General features: G+C 45.4%; 1 protein-coding gene across 1 annotated transcript in view; it reads right to left on the bottom strand.

The window, feature by feature from the left end:
• The window catches only part of WRN (WRN RecQ like helicase), a 442,993-nt gene that overhangs the window by 136,829 nt on the left and 279,642 nt on the right, over positions 1–26,522 (bottom strand). Inside the window, 1 exon segment of the mRNA XM_030194495.1 lies at positions 21,887–22,057. Within this exon segment, the coding sequence (XP_030050355.1) occupies positions 21,887–22,057 (171 nt within the window).

The following is a 26,522-nucleotide window of genomic DNA, read 5'->3' as shown; positions in this document are numbered from 1 at the left end:
TGTCGAATCGAACTCCCAGGTACTCCAGGGACTGAGTCGGGCGCAGCTGGCTCTTCTCCCAGTTGATGATCCATCCCAGGGAGCTCAAAAGAGCAACTACCCGGTCCACAGCTTTGCCGCACTCTGCATAAGAGGGGGCTCGGATCAACCAGTCGTCCAGATAAGGATGGACTTGTACCCCTTCCTTTCGTAGGAAGGCCGCGATGACCACCATTACTTTGGAAAAGGTCCGCGGAGCAGTAGCCAACCCGAAAGGGAGGGCTCTGAACTGGAAGTGTCGTCCCAGGACTGCAAAACGCAGAAAGCGTTGATGAGGAGGCCAGATGGGAATATGCAGGTACGCTTCCTTGATGTCCAAGGATGCCAGGAACTCTCCTGCCTTCACTGCCGCTATAACAGAGCGGAGAGTCTCCATGCGAAAGTGCCGCACTTTCAAGGCCCGATTGACCCCTTTGAGGTCGAGGATAGGCCGGACAGAACCTCCTTTCTTTGGTACCACAAAGTAAATGGAGTAACGTCCCTTGCCAAGCTGACTTTCTGGCACAGGAACGACCGCGCCCAGGCGGATCAGATTGTCCAAGGTCTGCTGCACTGCCACAGCTTTGACCGGAGACTTGCAGGGAGAGAGTACAAACCCGTCTTTTAAGGGTCGGCAGAACTCTAGTTTGTAGCCGTCTCTGATGACTTCCAGCACCCACGCGTCTGAAGTTATTGTGGTCCACTCGCCCAGAAACGAGGACAGCCGTCCTCCAATCTGCACTGGGGCGTGGACCAAGACCCCGTCATTGGGTACGAGACCCTGGGGGAGGACCGGAGAGAGCACCTCCGGGACGGCGGTCTCTGCGAAAGGAATGCTGCTTGGGGGAGAAATTCCTCTTGAAGGAAGAGGGGGCAGAGGAACCCGACTTGCCCGGGCGGTACCGACGGGCTTCCTGCAACCGTCCTCTGGAGGTACCGGGACGAGTAGTAGCCCGAGCCCTGACCTCTGGTAATTTCTTGCCCTTAGACGTGCCGAGATCGGTCACGATTTTGTCCAGCTCGACCCCAAAGAGCAGCTTGCCTTTAAAAGGCAACCTAGCCAGGCGGGATTTAGAGGCGTGGTCAGCAGACCAATGTTTCAGCCAAATCCACCGCCGCGCAGAGATTGTCTGAGCCATGCCTTTCGCTGAGGCCCTCAAGACATCATACAGCAAGTCTGCCAAATAGGCTAAGCCCGATTCCAGGGCCGGTCAATCAGCCCTCAAGGAATGATCCGAGGGGGAAGCCCGCTGCACCATAGTCAGGCACGCCCTGGCCACATAGGAGCCACAAACTGAGGCCTGCAAACTTAAAGCAGCTGCCTCAAAGGACGACCTTAAGGCCGCCTCCAATCTTCTGTCTTGGGCGTCCTTTAGGGCCGTGCCACCTTCCACCGGCAACGCCGTTTTCTTAGTCACCGCAGTGATTAAAGAATCCACGGTAGGCCACAGATAGGCCTCACGTTCACTCACAGCCAAAGGATAGAGGCGGGACATAGCCCTAGCCACTTTAAGGCTCGCTTCTGGGACATCCCATTGAGCCGAAATTAAGGTGTGCATGGCATCATGCACGTGGAAGGTTCTAGGCGGGCGCTTCGTCCCCAGCATAATGGCAGAGCCAACAGGGGCTGAGGGAGAGACGTCCTCCGGAGAGGAAATCTTCAAAGTGTCCATGGCCTGTAACAACAGGTTGGGCAAATCCTCTGGGCTAAAAAGCCGCGCTGCAGAGGGGTCATCCGCTCCATCCGAGCAGGGATCCGTCTCCTCCAAGGAATCCGCAAAGGACCGTTGGGAGACCTCAGACACGCTGCCCTCATCTACATCGGAGGAGACAAATTCCTCCAAGGCCTGGGAATCAACCCGAGGGCGTTTACCTCTGGGAACCTCAACCTCTTTACCAGACGAGGGAGCAGGGGCAGCGTTGTGCATGAGGAAGGCCTGATGCAGCAGCAAAACAAACTCGGGGGAGAAACCCCCCCCCGACTGTGCACTTCCGCAGCCTGGGCAACAGCCCTAGACGCACCCTCAACCGGCGCTCGCAATAGCGGGGGAGAGACATGCTGCGCATCCAAAATGGCGTCCGGCGCGAAACTCCGCGAAGGAGCCGCGCGGGAAGAACGGCTCTTAACTTTAGCCGCTTCTGTGCCGTCGCCCAAATTAAGGGCGTTCATGGCATTAATGTCTCCAACCTCAAGGGCGGCCCAAGAAGAAGCCGTCCGAGCCGCGTGGCCGGCCAAGATGGCGGAGGCGAGGAGCGGGGGATGGGCGTTTATGGCGGGAAAAACCGCCACGCCGGAGGAAGGACCGGGACATTCATCGGTCACGAAACTGTCACCCAACAAGGGCGAATCAGGCTTTAAGACCCCCGCATCCCCTCTAGAAGCGCTCAAGCGACCCGGGGAGCGACCCTTTGCGCCCTCGCCCTCCGACGCCATATGCCACGAGGAGAAGAATCGGGGAACCCCCTGCCCGCTATAAAAAGGTAAAAATTACCTGCTGTCCGCTCCGAGTTGTAACGACCTGGTGTCCCAGTGAGTAGCTGCAATAGACGCTTAAATAAACGTCGAAATAAACGCCTTTAAGGACGTTCAAAATTTTTTTTTTTTTTTTTTTTTAACGGAGCCAGCGGGAGGGGGGAGAAAAGGAGGGACCTGGCACCACCAGGTTTGCACTTGCTCAAAAGAGCCCTCAACCCCAGGCACTCAACAAAACCTAAAAATTAGGCTTGGAGGCCTAGCCAGAGCTGCTGCTGTGTGTGACCACCACCTGCTGAGATAGAGAACATACTGAGGAGTTTCCGGCAGCACATGACCACATATAGGGAGGCAAAAGTTTGCTCTCTATCTCCACCTGCTGGTAGATGGACACAACCCACCAGTCTATGGATTGATCAGCTTGATGATATGGAAACATATACTTATAAATTCAACAAATAAAGTTACTTACCTATAGCATGTGTTCTCCAAGGACAAAAGGATATGAGTATTTGTAGATGGGTGTTGTCAGATGGAGCCCCAAATGGACAGAAGTAAATAAAACTCTAATTTTATAGATGTAACCCTGATCCCCTCAATACAGTTTAGGATGTCAGCTATGCTCTTTGGGGTAGGCACCCAGACTAGAATCCACAAAGTAAAATAATTCATGTCTGATGAGCCGTGTTTAGGCCAGAGCTGGGCTAAATCCCAGTAGGTGGGGGTTCACTACCACTGCACAGTCTCTCAATCAGTTCAACTTCAAGAATTCCACTCACTCTCTCCACTCTCCTCCGTTTATCAAGAGTATCCAAACCAAAGGACTGAGCAGCCTGCCATGCTTCCAGCCTTTCCTGAAAGAGACCTCTGGAAACCTGATGTGCTCGCTTCACCAGGTAAGCCTGGCGAAACAAGAGCACAAAGTCTGGCAAAAAAGGTTCCACAAGGGAGGAAGCCTCTGAATAGCTCCCTCTCCTGACTCCAGTACCAACGAAGGCCTGGCATCTGCTGTCTCCTGTGAGTCCCCATATGCGGCATTGGAGCCACCAGGGAAGGCGACAAAATGGCCATGATAGAGGGCATCACAGCCATGTCAGTGGCAGATTTCAGCAGGGAGTGTGACTGCGCCTCTTCAGTGCGAAAAACCTGAGCACCGACCATGGTCTCCTGCATGGCTGAGTCCGAGCATTCCCCCAAGCTCACCCCCGATGCTGCTCGCCACTTTCCGCAGTGGGAACAGCGCTTCACTACTTCAGCAGCCATTCCCTGGGGACCTAAGCCACAAAGAAAAGAAAGTGCAGGAAAAAAAATCTCACCGCTCTACAGTCCCTCCAGTTCACTGCCCCAAACACCCAGAGAAGCCCTAACAGCTCTGCAGCCATCCAGAGAACACACTGCCAAGCCTTTTCCTTGAGCCTGGTAGGGAGACTTACAAAAAAAAAAAACAAAAAAAACGCTCTCTCTTATTGTCTCCTTTTGGGCTTTTTTTTTTTTTTTTTTTAATTTCCATGCAGACAGAAGACTGAGGCAGTCTGGGTGGCAAAGAGCACAACGCTATACAGGGGGAGACCAGATATACCTCCTAAAGTGGGCCCTGAACAGCCATGACACCCCCCTGGGCTCCACTGAAACAGGTAACCTAGAACAGGAGCCCCCCCCCAAAGCAGATGAATCCAGGAGCTAGTGGAGTCTATCTATCCACTTGCTGGAGATAGAAATATACCGACTTTCTGAGGTGAAATCCATCCTAAATCACTAGTGAACGTCAGTGAGTTCCATCTCCACCCACAAGTCTCTGGATTCATCTGCTGTAGATGCTAAGGAAAAAACAGTTCAATTTTACTAAAAGAAACAAAATCACATAACAGTTCTTGCAAGTGGCAACCTGAAACAGAGGTGATAACATGTGCCTCTTTTAATCCCATTCACTGTTACTTCCCGTGCCTAGCAGGTTCTGTCCCGTCCTGCTTGGTAAAACAACCTGAGGCTGGTCTCCTTGTATCTCTGTAGGGTCCCGTTGGGCTTTTCCCCAGCCATTGGACTCTTTCACATACCGCACCTCCTCTGTCCATCCACTTCTCAAGGTGTGGTTCTCCTCACCCACTTCTGTCACCAGCAGGTCATTCTCCTATTGGGGTTTCCAATCCCTCCACCCCGGAGAACCCATATTCGTTTCAATTTGCAACTGAGCAGAAACACTTCGTCATATTCCTGCAGTCCCCCATTTCTTATACCAGGTAAGGACACTCCCTTGGCTTCTCGAGTGTCAGCGGGGGTTTGGGCAACCAAAGACTCTGCCCTGTGTCACACAGTTGCTTTTTTCCCTTCCAACCCCAACCCCATGCATAAGAACACTGTCAATCATTTTCCATAGCATCCATAACTGTATTAGTCACCCAACTGCACCCACACCGTAGGGAAGATAATTATTCTGATGTCTGCTGGGTCTGCACCTCAGCAGCCTGGCATTCCCTCTATCTCATCCAGTCTGTCTTCTGTGACAGGCTTCTCCCTTAGCAATCCACAAAGGAAACTGCCTCATTACAACCTCATAACTAGTTTCTTCCAGATTGTTACACAGAGCTTTCCAGCAGTCCCTCATACAGCTGAAGAGTACCTGCGCTGGCAAGGTCATCTCACTCAGGGGCATATTTACTTAAGTGAAACATTATTTTGCAGTTACTGCCTATTAACTGTCATAATTAATGCATGATAACCTCTGCTTTAGTTTCTTATTCAGTTAACAGAGATGAAATGTCATTACTATGCATTAAGTGCACTGTAAATAATATGATGCAGTTGGCTACACTTGTTCAGGTGGTGTTAACTACACAATGTTATCTGCAGTGTTAACAGTTACTGTGTGATAACCACATCTACACTGCAAGTAAGGTGAAGTCCTTGCCCATTCTCTGCTCATTCCACATCCCCTAGTATATTAACTGTTAACAGCAACTAACAATTAAACCAAACATGCACTACCCGTTGTGTTAACGGCTAACGTATCTTAGTGAATAGGCCACTTAACATTTAGCTAAAAGAGATGGAAGAAGCCAACTCCTTGGGGAGATCAGTGGCTACTGTTAAAACCTGCATCCTCTCCAAGATGGCTATAGCACTTCCACCCTAAGTGGTGCTCTGGAGGACATTTAATAATTTCCTTAAATTTTGCTTGCTATTTGGTGCTGAAGAAGGATAAAGCCTGCAAGATATTAGGAAGTTCCTTTACAACTTAAGACTGGAGTTCCACAAGGGTCTGCACTCTCAGCAATCTTTTTTAACATTTGATTCCATTGTGTAGGATTCTGCAATCTATGAACGTACATTTTCAGCTTTATGGTGATAATGTACAATTTTTCTTTCACTTATTTGAGTGATGTACCTACACACATTGAAACTTTACAAACAAATAAGCTTTCAAAAATTTCTTAAAGAAATTGGTATCTTCCATTAATCTTATCTGTACTGGGCACCCATTCCACTGCATTGGCCTTCCTTCCTGGTTCGCTCCAACTGCATATTCCCCATAGCCAGTATACGGTTAATCTGTTCGTGAGCCCTTAATCATAGACCGAGGCTTAGGAAGGATCTTGGCCAAGGTCTAGGGTAGATCAAACAGGCGCTAAGCACAACCCCAGCCACCAAGCCCCAAACACACAGGACAAACAACTAGCACCTCCATAAAAAAGGAGATAGACCACTCAGGCGGGCCAAATGGGAACCCACTCGTACAGAGTCCAAGCGTGTGGGCCTCACGGCCGAACAGGAACCGAGTCATACACTGGGAAGGGAGAAAGAACAATAAGGGGTCCCCCAAGGGACTGGAGCACAAGCAACACACGTAGCGCTAGCTAGAGACACAAGGGAAAGGGTGACAGACAGAAGCAGCTATAGGAATACACAAGGCTGTGCCACACGGCAGACAAGGATAACGGAAGCCCCTCCAAGGAATAATCTAAGCTGTACAGCACTCAAAGGTAAGGGAAAGCCACCTATAGGAATACACAAGGCTGTGCCGCACAGCGCACAAGGGTAAAGGGAATCCACACACAAGGCTGGCCCCACAACACACAAGGGTAAAGGGAAGCTGCTATAGGAATACACAAGGATGTCCACATAGCGCTCAAGGGTGCACAAGATTGGCACCACAACACAAAAGGGTAAAGGGAAGCTAACAGAGAAAATTGCCTTAACATACACAGATCAGATAAGGAGTGATGCTCACCATAATCAGGAGACTCAGCAAACAAAGGGAAAAAACAACCTAAAGGGCAGGCTGCTTCTGAGACACCAAACTGCAGGAATCAGGGCTTACATGGCAGACAAAGGTAAGGCAAACAAAGGAAAACTTAAAACAAACAGGTGCAATACCAGGACAGGAAGGCTGTCAAACAGAGGCAGGACAACAGCAAGCAAATACTAAGCCCAGCACATAAAGGGTTACACAGAGGAAAGGGAAACTTAAACAAACAGACTGCAATGATACAACGGACAAGCTTACCACAGACAACACTACACCAGCGAAGCAGGGAACAGACTCAGGTGCAGGGGAGTGAAACAATCAAGCTCAAGCTCACGCTGGGAAAACCCAGCAAACACAGAACCTACAAGCTACAAGGAGAGTAGGCAAACTCCAACAAACACACAGTGTGCAACAGCACAGACTGAGAGAAAGGGAAGCAGGTTTTAACTGGCAGGAATCAAACGCTAAAGCAAAGGTTGTAGGGAGAGGTAAGTTTAAGTAGATCTTGGTTTCTGACGTCAACTCAATCCCTGACAGGCCAATGAGAAGCGAGTTCCAGACATTCCCCTGCCTGTTTAGCACAGTGAGTTCCAGCCATTCCCTTGCCTGTTTAGCAGAATCATAACATATACTTAACAAGCCAATTCCTTACATCAGGATTGTCCGGTTCAGTCCCTAAGGGCTGCAAACAGGTCAGGTTTTCAGGATATCTGTAATGAATATGCATGACAAAGATTTGCATGCCCACTGCATCGATTGTATGCACATCTCTCTCATGCATATTCATTAAAAAAAATTTACAAAACATGGGTAAATAAATTTCCATACAGTTGTAAACAGTATTACATACAATATATTACCACAACTATGGCTTATTCCAAAATCTCTATTACATACTACAAAATCTGTATTAAAATACTACAAATATATAAAATCATGTATTTATAGTGCTGCTATCACCATAAGCATGTCTCACCATTAAACATATAGCACTATATATCCTTTACATTGTACCAAATATAGCCCGCAACCCTTCTGCTCAACAGGATTAATAAAAGTCTTCATGAAAGATGATGTACTTAACAGTCCTCTCACAGTTTGTCATGAGAAGTCCATACTGCTCCGCACTAAACTGACGTGGTGCAGCAGTCACATATCCAAAATATGGTCCATGGCAGATCCAAGATGGCGCCGAGAACAGACGTGCGCGAAACAGACTCCGATGCCCACTAGAATCTAGCGCATTGGAGTTACCATGGACCCGGAATGGGAAAGAGGAAAGGGAAACCCAATATGCCTAACTCCACAGGCAGGGTAGAACCCCCTCCTATGCGGCAGATGACACTGGAGGAATCGGGTCTGCAAGCGCCGGGAGCTGGAGTGGTCGCTTTAGGAGGTCCGGGAGATCTTTTAGACCACAGCGCTGAGGGAGTGTCATTGAGTCCACCCCCGTTAACAGTACCTCCAAGACCAGGAGGTGAAGCGAGGGCAGCGAGTGAGCAGTACACGGAAGTCGGTCTCCTACGGCTGCGTGTGGAGACCCCGCTGCCTCGTCGACGCCAGTGGGAATATCGGCTCAGACATGTTTGATGCCTGGGAGGAATCTGGGTGAAACCTCCGTGCAGCCTGGAGTCATGGTAAAGCCAGCGACTGTTACACTAGATATATTATGGAAAGCAATACAAGGACTGAATACCAACCTACAACAAACAGGTAGTTTGCGGGGAGATGTGGCTGAACTAAAGCAAGCTCAAAGTGTGGTAATAACTAAAATTGTAGAGCAATTGACAAAACTGGAGATTTTTGATAAGGAACTGAAAACAGTTAACTCCTCAACGTTAATGCTGATAAAAAATAGTAACCTCCAGCAACGTAAAATAGAATACTTAGAAAACCAGATTAGGAGAAACAATTAAAGTTTTCTCAATTTTCCTAAATCACCTCTTGTTCCAGCACTAGACATGTTGAAAATATTTTAGTGAGGTATTAGGTGTTCCCCTAGAGGGTTTTCCACCTATTACCAAAACACAATATATCTCAGGTGCTGGAACAGAAAAATTACCTATTCATCCTCAATCTGGTTTAAATTTAACAGACTTTCTAGAGAATTCTATGGAAGTTATCACGGAAAGAACTACACTGCTGGTTACATTTGCTCTGGAATTAGACCGCAATAATATATTCAGACTCTATTTCCGCCACATAAACTCACCTTTCTTGGGATCAAAAGTACAGATTTTTCCGGATCTCTCTAGAGATATCCAAAGAAGAAGAAAAGAGTTTTGTTGCTAAAAGAAAGAGTTCTTCGAATAGGAGGGACTTTCCTGTTAAGATTCTCCTGTAAATGTAGTGTTTCTTTGAATACCACAAATTATATGTTTTTTGACCCCAGGAAGTTAGTAGAATTTATTTCCTCAAAAGAATAATGTTGCAGTAGTTCTTGATTGTTTAGCGCTTTTGTCTCGGCTGCGACACGTAGGCTCTCTCTGCTCTACTTCTAATTATTTCCATTAATTTAACTGAGTTTTATTTAAAAAAACTTTATTTCCTAGATCTTGGATCATTTTCATGTGGACTAAAGACTATTAAGATTTGCCTAGTTTGATTTGATTTACTTGTTTCTTTTCTGAAATACGTATTTATGTTATATTGCATAAATGTAAATTTGAAAATTCATAAATAAAAAAAAATATGGTCCATAATCAATGTATTAGTCAGTTGAGTCAACTTTTAAAGACGTAACAATCCCCAGAAAGTTATACACAGTTGGGTGTCACTGCGTTACGCTCGACTATAGAACAAAGACACTAATACTGACACTTGAGCCTGTCTCTGAAAATTATCAAACCCAACATGGGCTCGATGGACCCCTGGTCTTTTTCCAGTGTGGCATTACTTATGTACTTCTGGTCCATGTTTCGCTCCACAAGGCGTCATCAGGGGTTAAGAAATCTGTTTAATCTTTATTATATATTATCAAGTCTGTTAGACAATATGACTTACGGAATCTTAGCGGAGATTGGGTGGCGACGCCGGTAATTGGACACAAAACGGGAGCTGGGCAGACTTCTACGGTCTACACCCTGATTGCCTGGAGCGTAAATTTTAAGGGGCTTTGATGTTAGCTTCAGAACTTAGTACAAGAACAGTACTGGGCAGACTTCTACGGTCTGTGCCCTGAGAAAGGCAAGGACAAATCAAACTCGGGTACACATATAAAGTATCACATTCCATGTAAAATGAGTTTATCTTGTTGGGCAGACTGGATGGACCGTACTGGTCTTTATCTGCCGTCATTTACTATGTAAAATGAAGATACATACCTGTAGCAGGTATTTTCCGAGGACAGCAGGCTGAATATTCTCATGATGGGTCATCGTCCATGAAGGCCCAGGAGACCGGAAGAAAACTCCAAAACAAAAAACAAACCAGAATGCTCCGTCGCGCGGGCCAAACGCAGTGAGCATGCACGAACGGCTTCCCGCCCGCAATGCGAGCGTCCCCTCTCAGTTCAATAAAAAGCAAACATAGAATAGAACAACTCCAAAGGGGAGGAGGGAGAGTTATGCGAATATTCAGCCTGCTGTCCTCGGAGAATACCTGCTACAGGTATGTATCTTCATTTTCTCCGAGGACAAGCAGGCTGAATATTCTCATGGTGGGGTATCCCTAGCCACCAGGCTCACTCAAAACAATGAACACTGGTCAATTGGGCCTCGCAACGGCGGGGACATAACATAGATTGACCTAAAAAGAAACACAACTAAGTGAGAGTATAGCCTGGAACAGAACAAAAATGGGCCTAGGGGCCTTAGGTGCACGGCGTTGACGGGAATGTGCATGCTGGGACTCAGCCTGAACCGGCTGTCGAGAAGCAGGAGTGTACCTACGCCTATTATAGGAATAGGGAGCACTCCTCTTCCCTCCAAAAAACCTCCTAGAAGAGGATGCGGTAGCATAAGACGTCCGACGGGAGAAAGAATCCATGGCATCATGGTGCTTTTTGATCTGATCAACCATATCCTCTACTTTTTCTCCAAAAAGATTATCACCCCGGCAAGGAATATCCGCCATTCGCTACTGGGTCTTATGATCCAGGTCACAGACACGCAGCCATGAGAGTCTGCGCATCACTATACCTTGAGCAGCTACTCGGGATGCTACATCAAAAGTGTCGTAAGACCCCTGGCCAGGAATTTGCGACACGCCTACTGCTGCCTGACCACCTTGTGAAAAGGTTCAGCAAGCTCTGGAGGAAGAGCTTCAACTAAACTAGACAGTTGCCTCATCGAGTTCCTCAAGTGGATGCTTGTGTAGAGCTGGTAAGTTTGGATCTTGGCGGCGAGCATAGCGGCCTGATACGTTCTCCTCCCAAAAGAATCCAAGGTCCTAGACTCTCTGCCTGGGGGCGCCGAGGCATAGTCTCTAGTACTCTTGGCTCTTCTGAGAGCAGAGTCCACCACCACGGAATCGTGAGGAAGTTGGGCCTTCACCATTACAGGCTCTCCTTGGACTCTGTACTGGGACTCAGATTTTTTGGGGACCACTGGGTTAGAAAGAGGGCACGACCAATTTCGCATAAGCACTTCCCTCAGTGTATTAAGAAAGGGGGCCGTTGCAACCTCAGCAGGCGGAGAAGGATAATCCAAGACCTCGAGCACCTCAGCCCTGGGCTCATCCACAACCTCCACAGGGAATGGAATGTTCTTAGACATTTCCCTAACAAAAGATGAAAAAGAGAGACTCTCAGGTGGAGACATTCTACTCTCAATTGGCGGAGTAGGATCAGAGGGAACCCCACATGACTCTTCCTCCGAAAAGTATCTGGGGTCTTCCTCCTCTTCCCAGGAGCCCTTCTCATCAGTATTGGACAAAAGCTCCCTAAGAGCACGTCGAGGATCGACGACCTCATGGGGGGTGTCGAAAAGTCGACTCCTGCCTGGACTGCGGCGAAGCTTCCTCCACTGACATCGAGGGGGAATCGACCCGGGTGGCAGCCGACACCAGTACCGCAAGCGGTACCAAGGACGGGGACCTCCTCACAGGTGATGGCCCAGATGCCGCCTCTGCAGTCGGTACGGAAGGCGCAAGCACCCCGACACAGGGTTGCTTCGCCAGTCTGCCTCTGTGTCGGGGTGCTTGCGCCTTCCGTACCGACTGCAGAGGCGGCATCTGGGCCATCACCTGTGAGGAGGTCCCCGTCCTTGGTACCGCTTTCGGTGTCGCTGCTTCCCTTGACGTCGCCGCCGCCTTCGGTACCGATGTCGATGCTGACGTTGAAGGACCGGACCTATCTGGAAAAAGTTTCTCACGCTGAGCCTCCCGAGCCACGTGGGTCCATTTCTTCATCAACAGGCACAGTTTACAGGCAGCTGGCATATAGTCGGGTCCAAGGCACTGAAGACACCACGCGTGGGGGGTCGGTGCTAGAGATGGTCCGGATGCAGCGAGTACAACACTTGAAGCCGCTGGGAGTCTTCGATGACATGGGTGGGAAAACAGCGGCTGCAAAATTAAATGGCTCGATGGTGCCAAATAAAAAGGCACAAAAAAGACCCGGCCGAGCAGCCTAAGGACGGCCGAGACAGAAAACGAAAGGAAGCTTAAAAAGATGAAGAAAACCTAAAGATTAAAGGAAAAAGGGGCTTGTTTTTTTTTATTTTGAAGAGGTAAGAAGTTGAAAAAGATAAAGGGGAAACGATAAACGTTTACCCGGGTCCCCTGAGCACGAAAAAATGCAGTTCACGAGAATACGTGATTATCTGATCGTGGATTAAAAAGAACTGAGAGGGCACGCTCACGTCGCGGGCAGGAAGCCGTTTGCGCATGCTCACTGCGTTAGGCCCGCGCGATGGAGCGTTCTGGATTCTTCTTTTTGCTTTGGAGTTTTCTTCCGGTCTCCTGGGCCGTCGCGGATGGCGACTCATCATGAGAATATTCAGCCTGCTTGTCTACGGAGAATAATAGGTATGTCTAATATTTTCTTAATTAGAAAATATCTAACAATAAAAATAAAAATATTTTTTCAAGGCGGCCTATTTCAATTCATGCTAATGCAATATTGGATCTATGGATTTAACAGTCCATACAGTACTGGGTCAAGGCTAAAGGCTTGAGGCATTGGGCTTTGCCTGTTTCTCTGTTCAAGTCTCTTCTTTGATCTGTCCCCTTTATTCTACAGTATGATCATTCTATTTTCTTTTTCCTTTAATTATTATTGTAAACCACTCTGCTGGCATTATAATAAAATGGTATATCTAATCTAATCTGTTGCTTGTATACCACACAAATCCCAGCTTGAGGTTCATGGCGGTTTACATTTTTTTTTTAATTTTTTATTTATACTTTCCAAACTTTACAATACAAGGCAAACTTGCTAAGTAAATCAGACAGAATATTATGAAGTTATCACATTCATCTTACGAAGATACATTAATGCCTTTTTTATATCACAAAAAAAAAATGAGACCAAGGCGTTAATAAGAATAAATGGGGAAAAATTATAGGTAAATATAACTAAAGAACAGACTTTGCACGTATCGTTCTTCCTTAATTTCTTACAGCTTTAAACATTAGTTAGAATGTAGAAAAATCATAACTTCCTAGAGTCAATGAATACTCTTAACTGCTCTGGCTGGAAAAATATATATTTTAAACCTTGATGTTTCACCACACATTTGCTTGGGTAGTTCAAGAAGAAAGAGGCTCCCAATTCCTGGGTCTCTTTCCTCATGCTCAAAAAAGATTTCCTAATATCCTGCGTTTGTTTCGTTACGTCCTGAAATATACGAACTGTTTTACCGTAAAACAAGTCATTTATTCGACGAAAGTATAGTCTTTTTATAGCTTCAACATCTTGCAAGAAAACAAATTGAACCATTAAAGTCATTCTTTCTGATTGATCCGATATGGTAGCTTCCAACAGTTCAGATACATTTAAGTTTGTTTGTTCCATTAAATTTACAGGTTTATCAGTTAGGGATCCTGCTTCCAAGGAGATCTTATTCATTATATAGTACATTTTGTTAACTGGAGGTAAAGTTTCTGGGGTATATTTAAAAATTTCAATTAAGTATTTTTTAAAGGCATCCAACGGTGTTAGTCCTTTCTCTCTTGGAAAATTCAGAATCCTCAAATTAAGTCTTCGATTATAATTTTCAATTTGATCAATCTTTCTTGCTATTATAGTTTTGTCTTTTATCATCTCTGAAGATAGGTCTTGCAGTTTTTTAACATCTTGATTGAGCTTTATAGTTTGAGCTGTAAACTCCTTTTTTATGCCAGTCAGAGATTCAGAAAAGGCATTCATTGTACTTACAAGAGAAGATAGTTCTTTTGTAGATTTATCCACATTCACCGCTAATTGTTGGAGAACACTCCAAATGTTCTCCAACGACACCGACCCAGGTGCAGATTTCAAAAGCTTCCCTTCTAGGCTCAGGCACTCAGGCTTTGCGACCCGTCTGGTATCGTCGCTCCAGCCCCTTCGATTAGGGGTTCACCATCGACACCCTCTTCGGATTCGAGGGAGCCTCTCTGGTTCCGGCGTCCTTCTGGGTGGGGCGGTGGTTTAAGCGCCGGAGAAGAGTAACATCGAGTCCCAAGTCCTCCATAGCTCCCCCGCTATGGGGGACAGCGGGAACACTCACGGCGTCTTGGGAAGAAGTTTGCGAGATGACCTGCTCGATCGAAAGCTGTTGCAGGGATGAGGTCCGGGGTATCGAAGCTTTACCCCGGACCGTACCTTTCCGTTTAGTATGAGGCATAAACAAAAAGATTTAGTTTTTAAGACGCGATCGAATCGAGGAGATCAGAGCTCACTCAACTACGTGCCGCCATCTTGAAACGCCTCCCTGTCATCCAAGGCGGTTTACATTAAAAGGATATAAAGGGGCGAATAAGAGAGGGTAGACGGGAGGAAAGAAGAGGGTTTGGTATCAGTTTCTGAGAGGCAATTGTAGGTAGCCAGTTGGGTGGGACGGGGGAGGGGGAGGCAGCAGAGCTTAGTTCTTTCAGCTTCTTGCAGAGTGCTATGTAGTTTGATTTTAATCAAACTATGTTTGGCACGGAGTTCCATTCCACAATGGCTCTGAATAAGAACATAGAAGTTAATCTGCTGGTGGTATCCAGAAGTGTTGATAGCCGGGTACTTTAAGAGTGTGTTGTCCCATAATCTGGTAGTTGTAGAAGCAGCTGGAAAAACAGTTGAATTAGTAGCTCAGGGGGCTTGTCCATGCAGTACTTGGAACACTATGCAGATGGCTTTGAAGGTAATGTGGGCATGGACACAGAGCCAGTGTAGTTCTTTCAGGAGGCCAGAAACACTTTTGAATTTCCTTGCTCTGAAGATCAGTTGGGCTGCTGTGTTTTGAATGAGTTGGAGTTTGGCTTGTTGTTTGTGGTTTAGACCAATGTATATACTGAGTTGCAGTAGTCCAGGTTGGATATGATTAGTGCCTGAACCAATACTGAAAAATTAGATCTTTTGAAAATATGATCTTACTAGCCTCAGATATCACATGAGAAAGAAAGATTTATTCCAGACTTCAATGATTTGGGCATCGAAGGTTAGTGAGGAGTCCAGGACTTTTGATTCTTTGTCTACTTTTAGACTTATGCCATTGGGTAGGATTACATTGGGAGGAATGTCAATGTTGGAGAGGGAGAACCCTAATATTTTAGTCTTGGTTTGGTTCAGTTGAAGCATGTGTTCTGTGGCCCAGTTGTGGATTTTGTGCATAGCACATTGGATTCTGGTGACGGCGTCCTTGCAGGGCTTGCAAGGATTAACATTAAGATGCCATCATCTTCATTTAGGCTGATATAGTGTAGAATGTGAGAGCAGTCATGGACCCTAGAACAGAACCCAAAGGGCACTTTGAAACAGGCCAGAAGGGCAGAAATTGACAAGCCTGTAGGAGCCTGTATGACTCTGGAATCTATCAGAGATTGAGGAGTCTGTGTGACTCTGGAATTTATGATCTATTATGGCACCCTTGAGGGCTAACAGGCATGGGAACAGGACAAAGTACAAACATAGGAAGAATGTGGTTTTAACATCTTAAGAAAACCAGATGGTGGGAACCAGATAATAATCTATGAGAAGGATCATTTGCAGAAAAAGCCATGAAGCTAACATATAAGCAGCTGAATTAGTACAGTATTTTGGAGAAGTAGTCATAGAGAACACCTTTAAGTTTCTGTACTAATCTGCTATGAGAAATAGCTTGTATCTGTAATTGGTCAATAATAAAGAAAATATTACTGTATTTCTCATACGTGGCCTTGTCTTTTATCACTCCAGGCGTGGGTAGCTGACCCCTTGGGGTGGTGGTAAAAAGACTAAACATTGTATTTACAATAGGAGAGAGAACTCATGAATAAGTTGAATAACAGTAGACACAGGGGGGAAATCAGAAACACCTATGTGGTTACCCAGCTTTTGGACAGTACTCCATTCTTCCGAATAGTATAAGATCGGTTTTGTAGGAAGTCGCTGAACCAGTTAAGAATAGTACCAGAAAGTTCCAAGTTGCTAAGTTTGGTTAGCTACAAACCATGGTCTACAGCGTCGAAGGCAGCTGAGATGTCGTACTGAAGTAGGATGGTCTGTTTGCCTTTAGCTAGGTGGTCCCTAACTATGATGGTTAAGACCAGCAGAAAGGACTCGGTGTGGTGTTGAGGTCTGAATCCAAATTGCGTGGGGTGGTAGCAGGAGTGCTTCATGATGTGTTTAGAAATTTGCTGATAAATGAGGGTCTCCATAGCTTAGTTTATTTATTTGTTACATTTGTATCCCACATTTTCCCACCTATTTGTAGGCTCAATGTGGCTTACATAGTACCGGAAAGGCCTTTGCAGGCTCTGGTGTGAACAAATACAGGGTGATGTTGTGGTAAGATCAAGTTCACGTGGCACAGCCACATTAGGAAATCGAAGAACGGAAGAGTTGTGTTATGTCCATTACGTGCTTCAGTTTGGTTGTATTGCAGAGATTAGACATTTAAGTTGGATCGGTAGGGTATGCCTTTTTAAACAGGTTGGTTTTTAAAGATTTCCGGACGTTTAGGTGGTTGTACGTCATTTTCAAGGCTTTTGGTAATGCGTTCCACAGTTGTGTGCTTATGTAGGAAAAACTAGATGCGTAAGTTGTTTTGTATTTGAGTCCTTAGTAGCCCGTAATTTCCATTAACATACCAATTTATTTATTTTTAATCTAGGATTAGACCAAAGAGAGACATGAACTGTGTTGTTTGTGGTTTGTCAAACTCTAATAGTCAATGTTGCATGTTGGTAAGTATTGAGTTCTCTGTTTTGAGACTATGATAATGCTGTGGACATTGCAAGATGTGTGGGAATAGGATTGAGAATTGAGTGCTCAAGATGTAGCCATAAAGGAGTGTAATGAGGATTAGGGGTGAGCCAAGAGAGGCCCTGTCGAGTTATGAAAGGCTTGTGATAAAGCAGAAAGTTGAGAAAAAATACTCTGAACTTATCCTTGGGTGCCTTGAGCTTACTGAGAAATAGTCTAAGCAGGTTTTGATTTCTACAAAAAGGAGGACAATAGCTTTTCAACCTGCAAATAGAAAGATTTATGGAAGAGTGCATGCACAGATCATGCTTATTACAAAATTAATTTTAGGGGAAACCATCACTGTGAGAGTTTCTAGCCTGCCCCACCAGGATAGGTGAAGGGGATGCCAGGATGACAGTGGGCATTTTAATGATTGAAGAATCCTGTCACCATTACACTGCACTGTTTTGGGCAAGATGTTAAAGAGATCGATACCTAAGTACTTTAGTTTAGCAGGAGTCCATACTAAATCATAGTTAGTAGGGGGATCCCAGCTATGAGTCTGTAGTTAGATGTAATGGTAAGGTCTGAATTAGGGGCCTTAGTGAGGGCAATGTGGCCCATCTCGTGACTGTCATTAAACTTAAACTTATCAAGACAACAGCCAAAATGGGAAAATCAGAATTTAAGAACTATTGAAAAATCTCTGTTCACGCTTTCCAAAAATACTAGGACTAGGGGGCATGCGATGAAACTACAGTGTAGTAAATTTAAAACAAATCGGAGAAAGTTTTTCTTCACCCAACGCATAATTAAACTCTGGAATTCGTTGCCGGAGAACGTGGTGAAGGCAGTTAGCTTAGCAGAGTTTAAAAAGGGGTTAGACGGTTTCCTAAAGGACAAGTCCATAAACCACTACTAAATGGACTTGGGAAAAATCCACAATTCCAGGAATAACATGTATAGAATGTTTGTACGTTTGGGAAGCTTGCCAGGTGCCCATGGCCTGGATTGGCCACTGTCGTGGACAGGATGCTGTGCTCGATGGACCCTTGGTCTTTTCCCAGTGTGGCATTACTTATGTACTCTATAGATGGTTAAATATATACTGCGACTACTACTATATATGGCAGAAATTAACACATTAAAAAATCTGCAGAGCCTTGTAAAAGTCTTGACACCCTTATATATTTTTCAAATTCGTGTGGGTAAAAAATATCATTCAAAATGTTATACCGATTTATCTATATAACTTATGCTATACTTTCAGTAGAGCGGTGATCTTGTAGTTGTTGGAAAGGTACGAGTCAGTTGGCTCACTGTGTTGGCATGTGATGTAACATTTCCTTCAATAAAAATATTTTAAAAAAAAATGAAATGCAGAAATATTAAAAAATTATGAAGAAACTAAAAAGTCTTGATTACAATAAGTCTTCAAACCCTTTGACTCAAAATTTCATGCAAGTAGTACTAGTGAGACTTAGATTAAAGGTCTACCAACTTTGCACAGTGGGGTGGTGAAGTTTTTACCTATTCTTCTTGACGGAATAGCTTAACCTGTTTCAACTTTGTTGGAGATTGTTTACAGATTGCAGTCTAAGCCTTGTTACTGATTTTCTACTAGATTCAAGTCTGCTCCTTAAGGACATTCTCTTTCTTCATGCTGAGTCATTCCATTGCTGCTTTTGCTTTATGCTTAGGATCATTATGTTGCTGAACAGGCTTTCCTCTAGGATCTGCTTATACTTTGCATCATCCATTCTTCTCTCAATTTTAACAAACTTCCATATCCCTGCTGCTGCAAAGCATCCTCACAATATACTGCATTATGGTAGGGATGGGTTTAGTAGGCTGATGTGCTAAGTTGATTTTACACTACATATATCAAAATTAAGACCAAAATATTCTACTTTGATCCTACTAGACCACAAAACCTTTCCTCATTGTGTACACCGTCTCCTAAGTGTTTCTCTGCAAACTCTATGAGGCTTGGTGGGTGGCAGTGGCGTAGCTAGGGTACTTGACACCCGGGGCCGGTCATTTTTTTTTTTTTGTTACATTTGTACCCCGCGCTTTCCCACTCATGGCAGGCTCAATGCGGCTTACATGGGGCAATGGAGGGTTAAGTGACTTGCCCAGAGTCACAAGGAGCTGCCTGTGCCTGAAGTGGGAATCGAACTCAGTTCCTCAGTTCCCCAGGACCAAAGTCCACCACCCTAACCACTAGGCCACTCCTCCACGCCACACTCATTTTTTAACACCCCCCCCCCCCCAATCCAGTACTAGGCATACCGAGAATACAAAACACTCAGGACCTATAGAGCAATTCTACCATACCATAAGCAGTCATTTCTACGAGTCACACAAGGAAAAGGAAAGCATCTTAAACACTACAGTGAGCACTAGAACATCAATTCACCTATTGTAAAACGAAAACAGACAGATTAGTACAGATCGTCAATCCTGCACAGTCAATGCCAACCGAAAGCCATGTCTTTTTCACAAACACAGATACACCCTAATCCACTTTAGAATAAGTAATCATAAACTTTCTATTTAGACAAAAATTAAATTGAACCCCCAATGCCAGACTCTGCATACAATGCAACACCACAGAAACAGAAAATGTCCCCTAGTACTGTGCAAAATATAAAGACAGCAGATGTAAATTTGAAAAAAACTAACAAATACCAATCACCACTTTACAAATTAACAAATAGAAATAAAACAAATACAGAAATTAAAATAATACCATTTTATTGGACTAATACATTTAGCTTCCAGAGGCCAAAATCTCCTTCCTCAGGTCAATACAGTATAGTGCTGTTACAGTATCCTATCCTGACCTGAGGAAGGGGGTTTTGTTCTCTGAAAGTTAAGTCAAAATGTATTACAATTAGTCCAATAAAAAGATTACCTTATTTACATGTTCTATTTGTAAACATTTATTAACACAGCTACAATACTATATCCTAAAGCAAAAAAATAAAAATATATATTTTATTTACAGTTTGTTGTCTCTGGTTTCTGTTTTCCTCATCTTCTTTTCACTGTCTTCCTTCCATCCAGCATCTGTCTTCGCTCTCTCTCTGCCATCCAGTGTTTGCCCTCTCTAATGTCCCTTCCATCCACTGTCTGCCCTCTCTCTCTGCCCCTTCCATCCACCATCTGCCCCAGTCTGCCATCTCTCTCCCCCCTCCATCAACATCTGCCCTCTCTCTCCCTTCCATCCACATCTGCCCTCTATCTCTGTCCCTTCCATCCACCATTGCCCCAGTCTGCCCTCTTTCTCTCTCCCCCTTCCACCCACCATCTGCCCTTTCTCTCTGCCTCTTCAATCCGTCTGCCCTCCCTCTCCCATCCATCCAAGGTCTGCCCTCCCTCACGCTCCCCCCTTCCAACCAGGGTCTGTCCCCTCTCTCTCTGCCCCCTCTTTTCAGCCCCCAGCTCCAGCCCCCTTATTCCACCTGCCCCTAGTTCCAGCCCCAGCCCACATCTCTCATCTGCCCCCCTTTTCAGCCCCACTATCCCACCAGTCCCCAGCCCTTTTCTCCCATTAGTCCCGAGCTTCAGCCCCCAGCCACTTCTCCCTGTCCTCTTTAAAGCCCCCAGTCCCCACAGTTTCAGCCCCTGCCCCTTTTCAGCCCCCAGTTCCAGTACTAGTCCCCTTATCCCAACTACCCTCCTTTTCAGCCCCCAGTTCCAGCCCCCTTCGTCCACCACATGCCTTGCATCCCCACTTTTCAGTCCCAGACCCATTCTCCCACCTGCCCCAGGCATGGACCCATTTTCCCTCCTGCCCCTTGTCAGACCCCAGTTCCAGCTTCAGACCCCTTCTCCCCTCTGAGCACCCCCACCCCATCCCCTTCTCCCCTCCCCAATCCCCTTCTCCCCTCTGAGCACCCCTCTGAGCTCCCCCACCCCTCCGAGCTCCCCCTCTCCCATGTGAGCCCCCCCCCGACCCGGTCCCGTCCCCCCTCCGTCGAGAGCCGACAGAGCCCTCTTCTCCTGCCACCATTAAGCGACGCAGGCAGCGCCTCGTATCTGCCCTGCGTGTGCTGTGAAAGGGAAAATCACCTCGCTGGCATCGGGCCTTCCCTCGCTGTGTCCCGCCCTCGAGGAAATAGGAAGTTACCTCAGAAGAGGGCGGGACACAGCGAGGGAAGGCCCGACGCCAGCGAGGTGATTTTCCCTTTCACAGCACACGCAGGGCAGACATGAGGCGCTGCCTGTGTTGCTGCATGGATTTTTTTAAAAAAAGGGCAGGGTGGTGGCAGGAGACGAGAGCTGTCGGCTCTCGACGGAGCACCCCCCACCCGCTGGCACCCGAGGCGGACTACCCCCACCGCCCCGCCCTTGCTACGCCACTGGTAGGTGGGTGTGCCAACAAAGCTATATGTGTCACGGCACCATTATTCCTTGAGCCAGGCCTGCCCACAAAGGTCAGGTTTGTAGAGGAATGTTGAAACTGTTAAACAGACGTTTTCCCCAGACCTCTTAACTCTTAAAGTAATCTTTATCCTCATAGTGTGTGTGGAATCTTAAGAATCTGTGAAGTCACAGGCTCGACATAGTTCACTGCTAGGTGCAACGGTCAGTTCTATATATATATACATAGCTGTGATTAAATGAGTTAAATATGCATATACAGTCAGTTTCTCACAAATTTTAAGTGAATTTCAAGATTACTACACATTTCCTTTTGCTACTTAAAATGAGTTTGGAACCAGTGTGAAACAAATTTTGCAATCTTAAATAAAGTCTACAAGGTATGTGCATGGTAAGGACTAGCATTACTGGTAATCACAACAATTTACAAAAACAATTAAAAACAAATCAATTTAAGAGCATATTCTACCTTTTGAGTGAGGCTACAAGCTCTTGCAAATCTGTTATGGCCAGCAGCCTCTTTCAGGAAGCCTTCTGTGATCAGCTGCCATGCTAAAGCCTTCCACCAGCTTTCAGACCTGCCCTTCCCAGAACCAAACAAAGCGTGGCAACGATACTTGTCAGGAAGGCGCTGAGAATTCTGCAAGTCGAAATTTAAAAAATAAAAATCCAGCAATATTGATACATAATTCCTAGCAAAGTTCTTGTCTTTTTCCACAAGTGATTACTAAATTCTATTATTACATCATAGGTCTTTGCTTCTGTTTTAAAATAGCACAGAATCTCCTTCAGTGGTATGCTCTCAGCCACGCCTACTCAGTTTTAGCTGAACTTGTGAATTTGACTTCTTTAATCCATTCCACAAATGCATGTAAATGTGCTGTTACATAATTATTTCCAGAAATCAGGGAGGACCAAATCCCTTACACCATATGCAAGGTTAATCCCATTGTTTTGAGCATTCCATAAACATTTAGTAATAACAGTACTTAACTGTTTAAACTAGTCCTCAAGAATATCTACTGATAGTACTTTTATTGTACATAAAGAATGAACAATAACCAATTTAATCAAAGTTTATGTTACCCATCAGAAAACTTTCCATTCACCCAATTATTTAGTCAACATAGGTAGAAGGGGGTCTTCAATTCAAGTTGTAAATTTTGCCAAGCTATTTGTAAATTTAATTCCCAAACATAGAAAATTATCATACTTGATCTATAATGGATGACGGTATTCAATCTCTCATCCATGGAAAGAAATATGATCTGGAGCAGTTAGGAGGTCTTTTACTAAAGAACAGCTTGAATTATCTGCAGAAGGCCCATAGGAATAAAATGGGCCTTGCTGCAGATAACTCAAGCTAAACTTTAGTAAAAGACCCCCTTAATGAAAATACCAGCGTGTTTTCCCAATTTCATCAATGTATTCAGTACCTGCTTCAGGTTTACCCTAGTATTCACATATAGCAGCTTAACATCAGCATAAAGCGCTATCAAATTAGCTACAATTCCTATCCAATGACCCTTTTCAAAATTCTTTTCTCTTAGTATAACAACTGGTTATGTTATAAATAGCCCCCAGATAACCTGAGAACCTATATAAAAATAGGGCTCATAAAATCAGATTGATGAATCAAAGCTTAATTAAGCTATTTATTATTCAAATCATCCTTGCAAGGGTGGGTGTGTTACAGCATCTCTGAACTTGGAGTTTGCCTCTCCACACACAAATTTCTATATGATTCCACAGACTTTATAGTTACATTTAAGTGTCTGCCTCTAAGTTTTTCTCATTGGCTGATGGTTGTCTGTCTGCGAATGTGTAACAGCAGCTCTGAACTCCCCCCCCCCCCCCTTCCTTCCTCTCTGTAGAGTTTCTTTGTTCATAGTTCCCTGTTATCTCACAGATGTCCAGTGTCCCTGCCTTCTAACCTTGGCTAATGCAACAGTTTCTACAAGCCTTCCCCCCCCCCCCCCCCCTTCTCCTGCTTATTACAGATTCCTTTGGGAATTGATTCAAACAGCTGAAATATAGTAAAATGTTTTCTTTTAAAGACATCTTAGCTAGGGCCTATTATATGAAAATGCCATATCTCTCTATATAAAACGCACCTCCAACGTTCTATTGAAGCCTCCACAAGTCCCAACGTTCTACATCCGTGGTGGTGTAGATCAAAGTTTGCCCATGAGTGTTTGCCCCGCCCTCGCGCCAAACATGACGACGTCGAGGGTGGAGCAATGGCACTCAACCAATCGCATCGCTCCATCCTCAACGTCATCACGTTTGACGCGAGGACGGGGCAGACATCGATCTACACCACTACACAATCGTTGGAACTTCTGGATGCTTCAAAAGAACGCCGGAGGTGCGTTTTAAATAGAGAAGAGAGATGAGGAAAACCGATAGGTGGCTGAAGGGGGGGCGGGGGAGAGAGCAGAATCGCTGGGTGGATGGAGAGGAGGAGGGGGGGCAGGGAAGAGAGCAGATTCGCTGGGTGGCTGCAAGGGGGGCAGGGGAGACAGGGGACAGACCAGAATCGCTGGGTGGCTGAAAGGGGGGCAAGGGAAACAGCAGAATCGATGGGTGGCTGTAGGGGGGGGCAGGGGACAGACCAGTTACAACATAAGACCCACACAACAGACAGGACAGTCCGGTCCCCTTAAATATCTCAAAGGTTTCTGAAATATTTCTATTGGGTTTAACCACACTACACCAGCAGCAATACAAACATTTCATTAAGCAATGAACCTGTCCCCAAAACTGTACCACTCAAGTATTTTAAATATAAATTGAATTCCTATAAATCAGAAGTATTTTCTGTATCCTGTCTTGGCAACAATGGTTTCTCGATTTCTTTTACTTTGCTTCTGCTATTCTACATAGATTTTGTAGTTCCTTTCTTATGTGGGTTTTGATTTTACTGTTTTATTATTGACCGCTTTGATTTTAATTTGAAAGGTAGTATTATCATGCAAGGTTCCATGTTAGGAGTCACGGACCAAGAAAGGGATCTAGGTGTCGTTGTTGATGATACTTTGAAACTTTCTGCTCAGTGTGCTGCTGTGGCTAAGAAAGCAAATAGAATGTTAGGTATTATTAGGAAAGGAATGGAAAACAAAAATGAAGATGTTATAATGCCTTTGTATCACTCCATGGTGTGACCGCACCTCGAATATTGTGTTCAATTCTGGTCACCGCATCTCAAAAAAGATATAGTGGAATTAGAAAAGGTACAGAGAAGGGAGACAAAAATGATAAAGGGGATAGGATGACTTCCCTATGAGGAAAGGCTAAAGCGGCTAGGGCTCTTCAGCTTGGAGAAAAGGCGGTTGAGGGGAGATATGATAGAGGTCTATAAAATGAGTGTAGTTGAACGGGTAGATGTGAAGCGTATGTTTACGCTTTCCAAAAATACTAGGACTAGGGGGGCATACGATGAAGCTACATGTAGTAAATTTAAAACGAATTGGAGAAAATTTTTCTTCACTCAACGTGTAATTAAACTCTGGAATTTGTTGCCAGAGAATGTGGTAAAGGCGGTTAGCTTAGCGGAGTTTAAAAAAGGTTTGGACGACTTCCTAAAGGAAAAGTCCATAGACGATTATTAAATAGTCTTGGGGAAAATCCACTATTTCTGGGGTAAGCAGTATAAAATGTTTTGTACTTTTTTGGGATCTTGCCAGGTATTTGTGGCCTGGATTGGCCACTGTTTGAAACAGGATACTGGGCTTGATGGACCTTTGGTCTTTCCCAGTATGGCAATACTAATGTACTTATATCAAGCTTTCTTAAACAAACAGTGTAACAGTACACTCTTCATCCCCTCAGCACTATAAGTAGATCATTATGGAAGCAGGTTTAAAAACTGAGGGACTGATGCACAAACTATCTTGGGCCTAACCACATAGTTACAAGCATGTGGTATGTTCTAAGCAATGCAGAGAGGGATTAAGAGTGGGTGTTAACCCTTGCGGAATACATGGCTGCAACACTGCATTAAAATGAATGCTAATGAGGCCATTGAGTATTCCACAGCAATGCAGAGAAGTAAACAGGGGCTTTTGATGCATAGTTAATGTGAAAATGAAGTTTACCAGGCCCAGGGCTGTGTACAAGGGTTCATAGAGAGGATTTCATGTTGGTTTTTGAAATCTAACTGCTAGTTTTGTCTCCTTTTACAACATGAAGGAAGCCTCTGCAAGATTCAAAGGCAGCCAAGGAGGTTAAAGTGAATGCTACATACCTGTAGAAGGTATTCTCCGAGGACAGCAGGCTGATTGTTCTCACTGATGGGTGACGTCCACGGCAGCCCCCTCCAACCGGAAACTTCACTAGCAAAGGCCTTTGCTAGTCCTCGCGCGCCGATGTGCACCGCGCATGCACGGCCGTCTTCCCGCCCGAACCGGCTCGTGTTCGTCAGTCCCGTATATAGCAAGACAAAGACAAGGGAAGACACAACTCCAAAGGGGAGGCGGGCGGGTTTGTGAGAACAATCAGCCTGCTGTCCTCGGAGAAAACCTTCTACAGGTATGTAGCATTCGCTTTCTCCGAGGACAAGCAGGCTGCTTGTTCTCACTGATGGGGTATCCCTAGCCCCCAGGCTCACTCAAAACAACAACCATGGTCAACTGGGCCTCGCAACGGCAAGGACATAACTGAGATTGACCTAACAACTTATCCAACTAACTGAGAGTGTAGCCTGGAACAGAATAAACATGGGCCTAGGGGGGTGGAGTTGGATTCTAAACCCCGAACAGATTCTGAAGCACTGACTGCCCGAACCGACTGTCGCGTCGGGTATCCTGCTGCAGGCAGTAATGAGATGTGAATGTGTGGACAGATGACCACATCGCAGCCTTGCAAATCTCTTCAATAGTGGCTGACTTCAAGTGGGCCACTGACGCTGCCATGGCTCTAACACTATGAGCCGTGACATGACCCTCAAGAGCCAGCCCAGCCTGGGCGTAAGTGAAGGAAATGCAATCTGCTAGCCAATTGGAAATGGTGCGTTTCCCCACAGCCACTCCCCTCCTGTTGGGATCAAAAGAAACAAACAACTGGGCGGACTGTCTGTTGGGCTGTGTCCGCTCCAGATTGAAGGC

Source organism: Microcaecilia unicolor, chromosome 2 (genome assembly GCF_901765095.1).
Source record: "Microcaecilia unicolor chromosome 2, aMicUni1.1, whole genome shotgun sequence".
Classification (NCBI taxonomy): Eukaryota; Metazoa; Chordata; class Amphibia; order Gymnophiona; family Siphonopidae; genus Microcaecilia; species Microcaecilia unicolor.
This window is presented reverse-complemented; position numbering and strand designations above follow the sequence as displayed.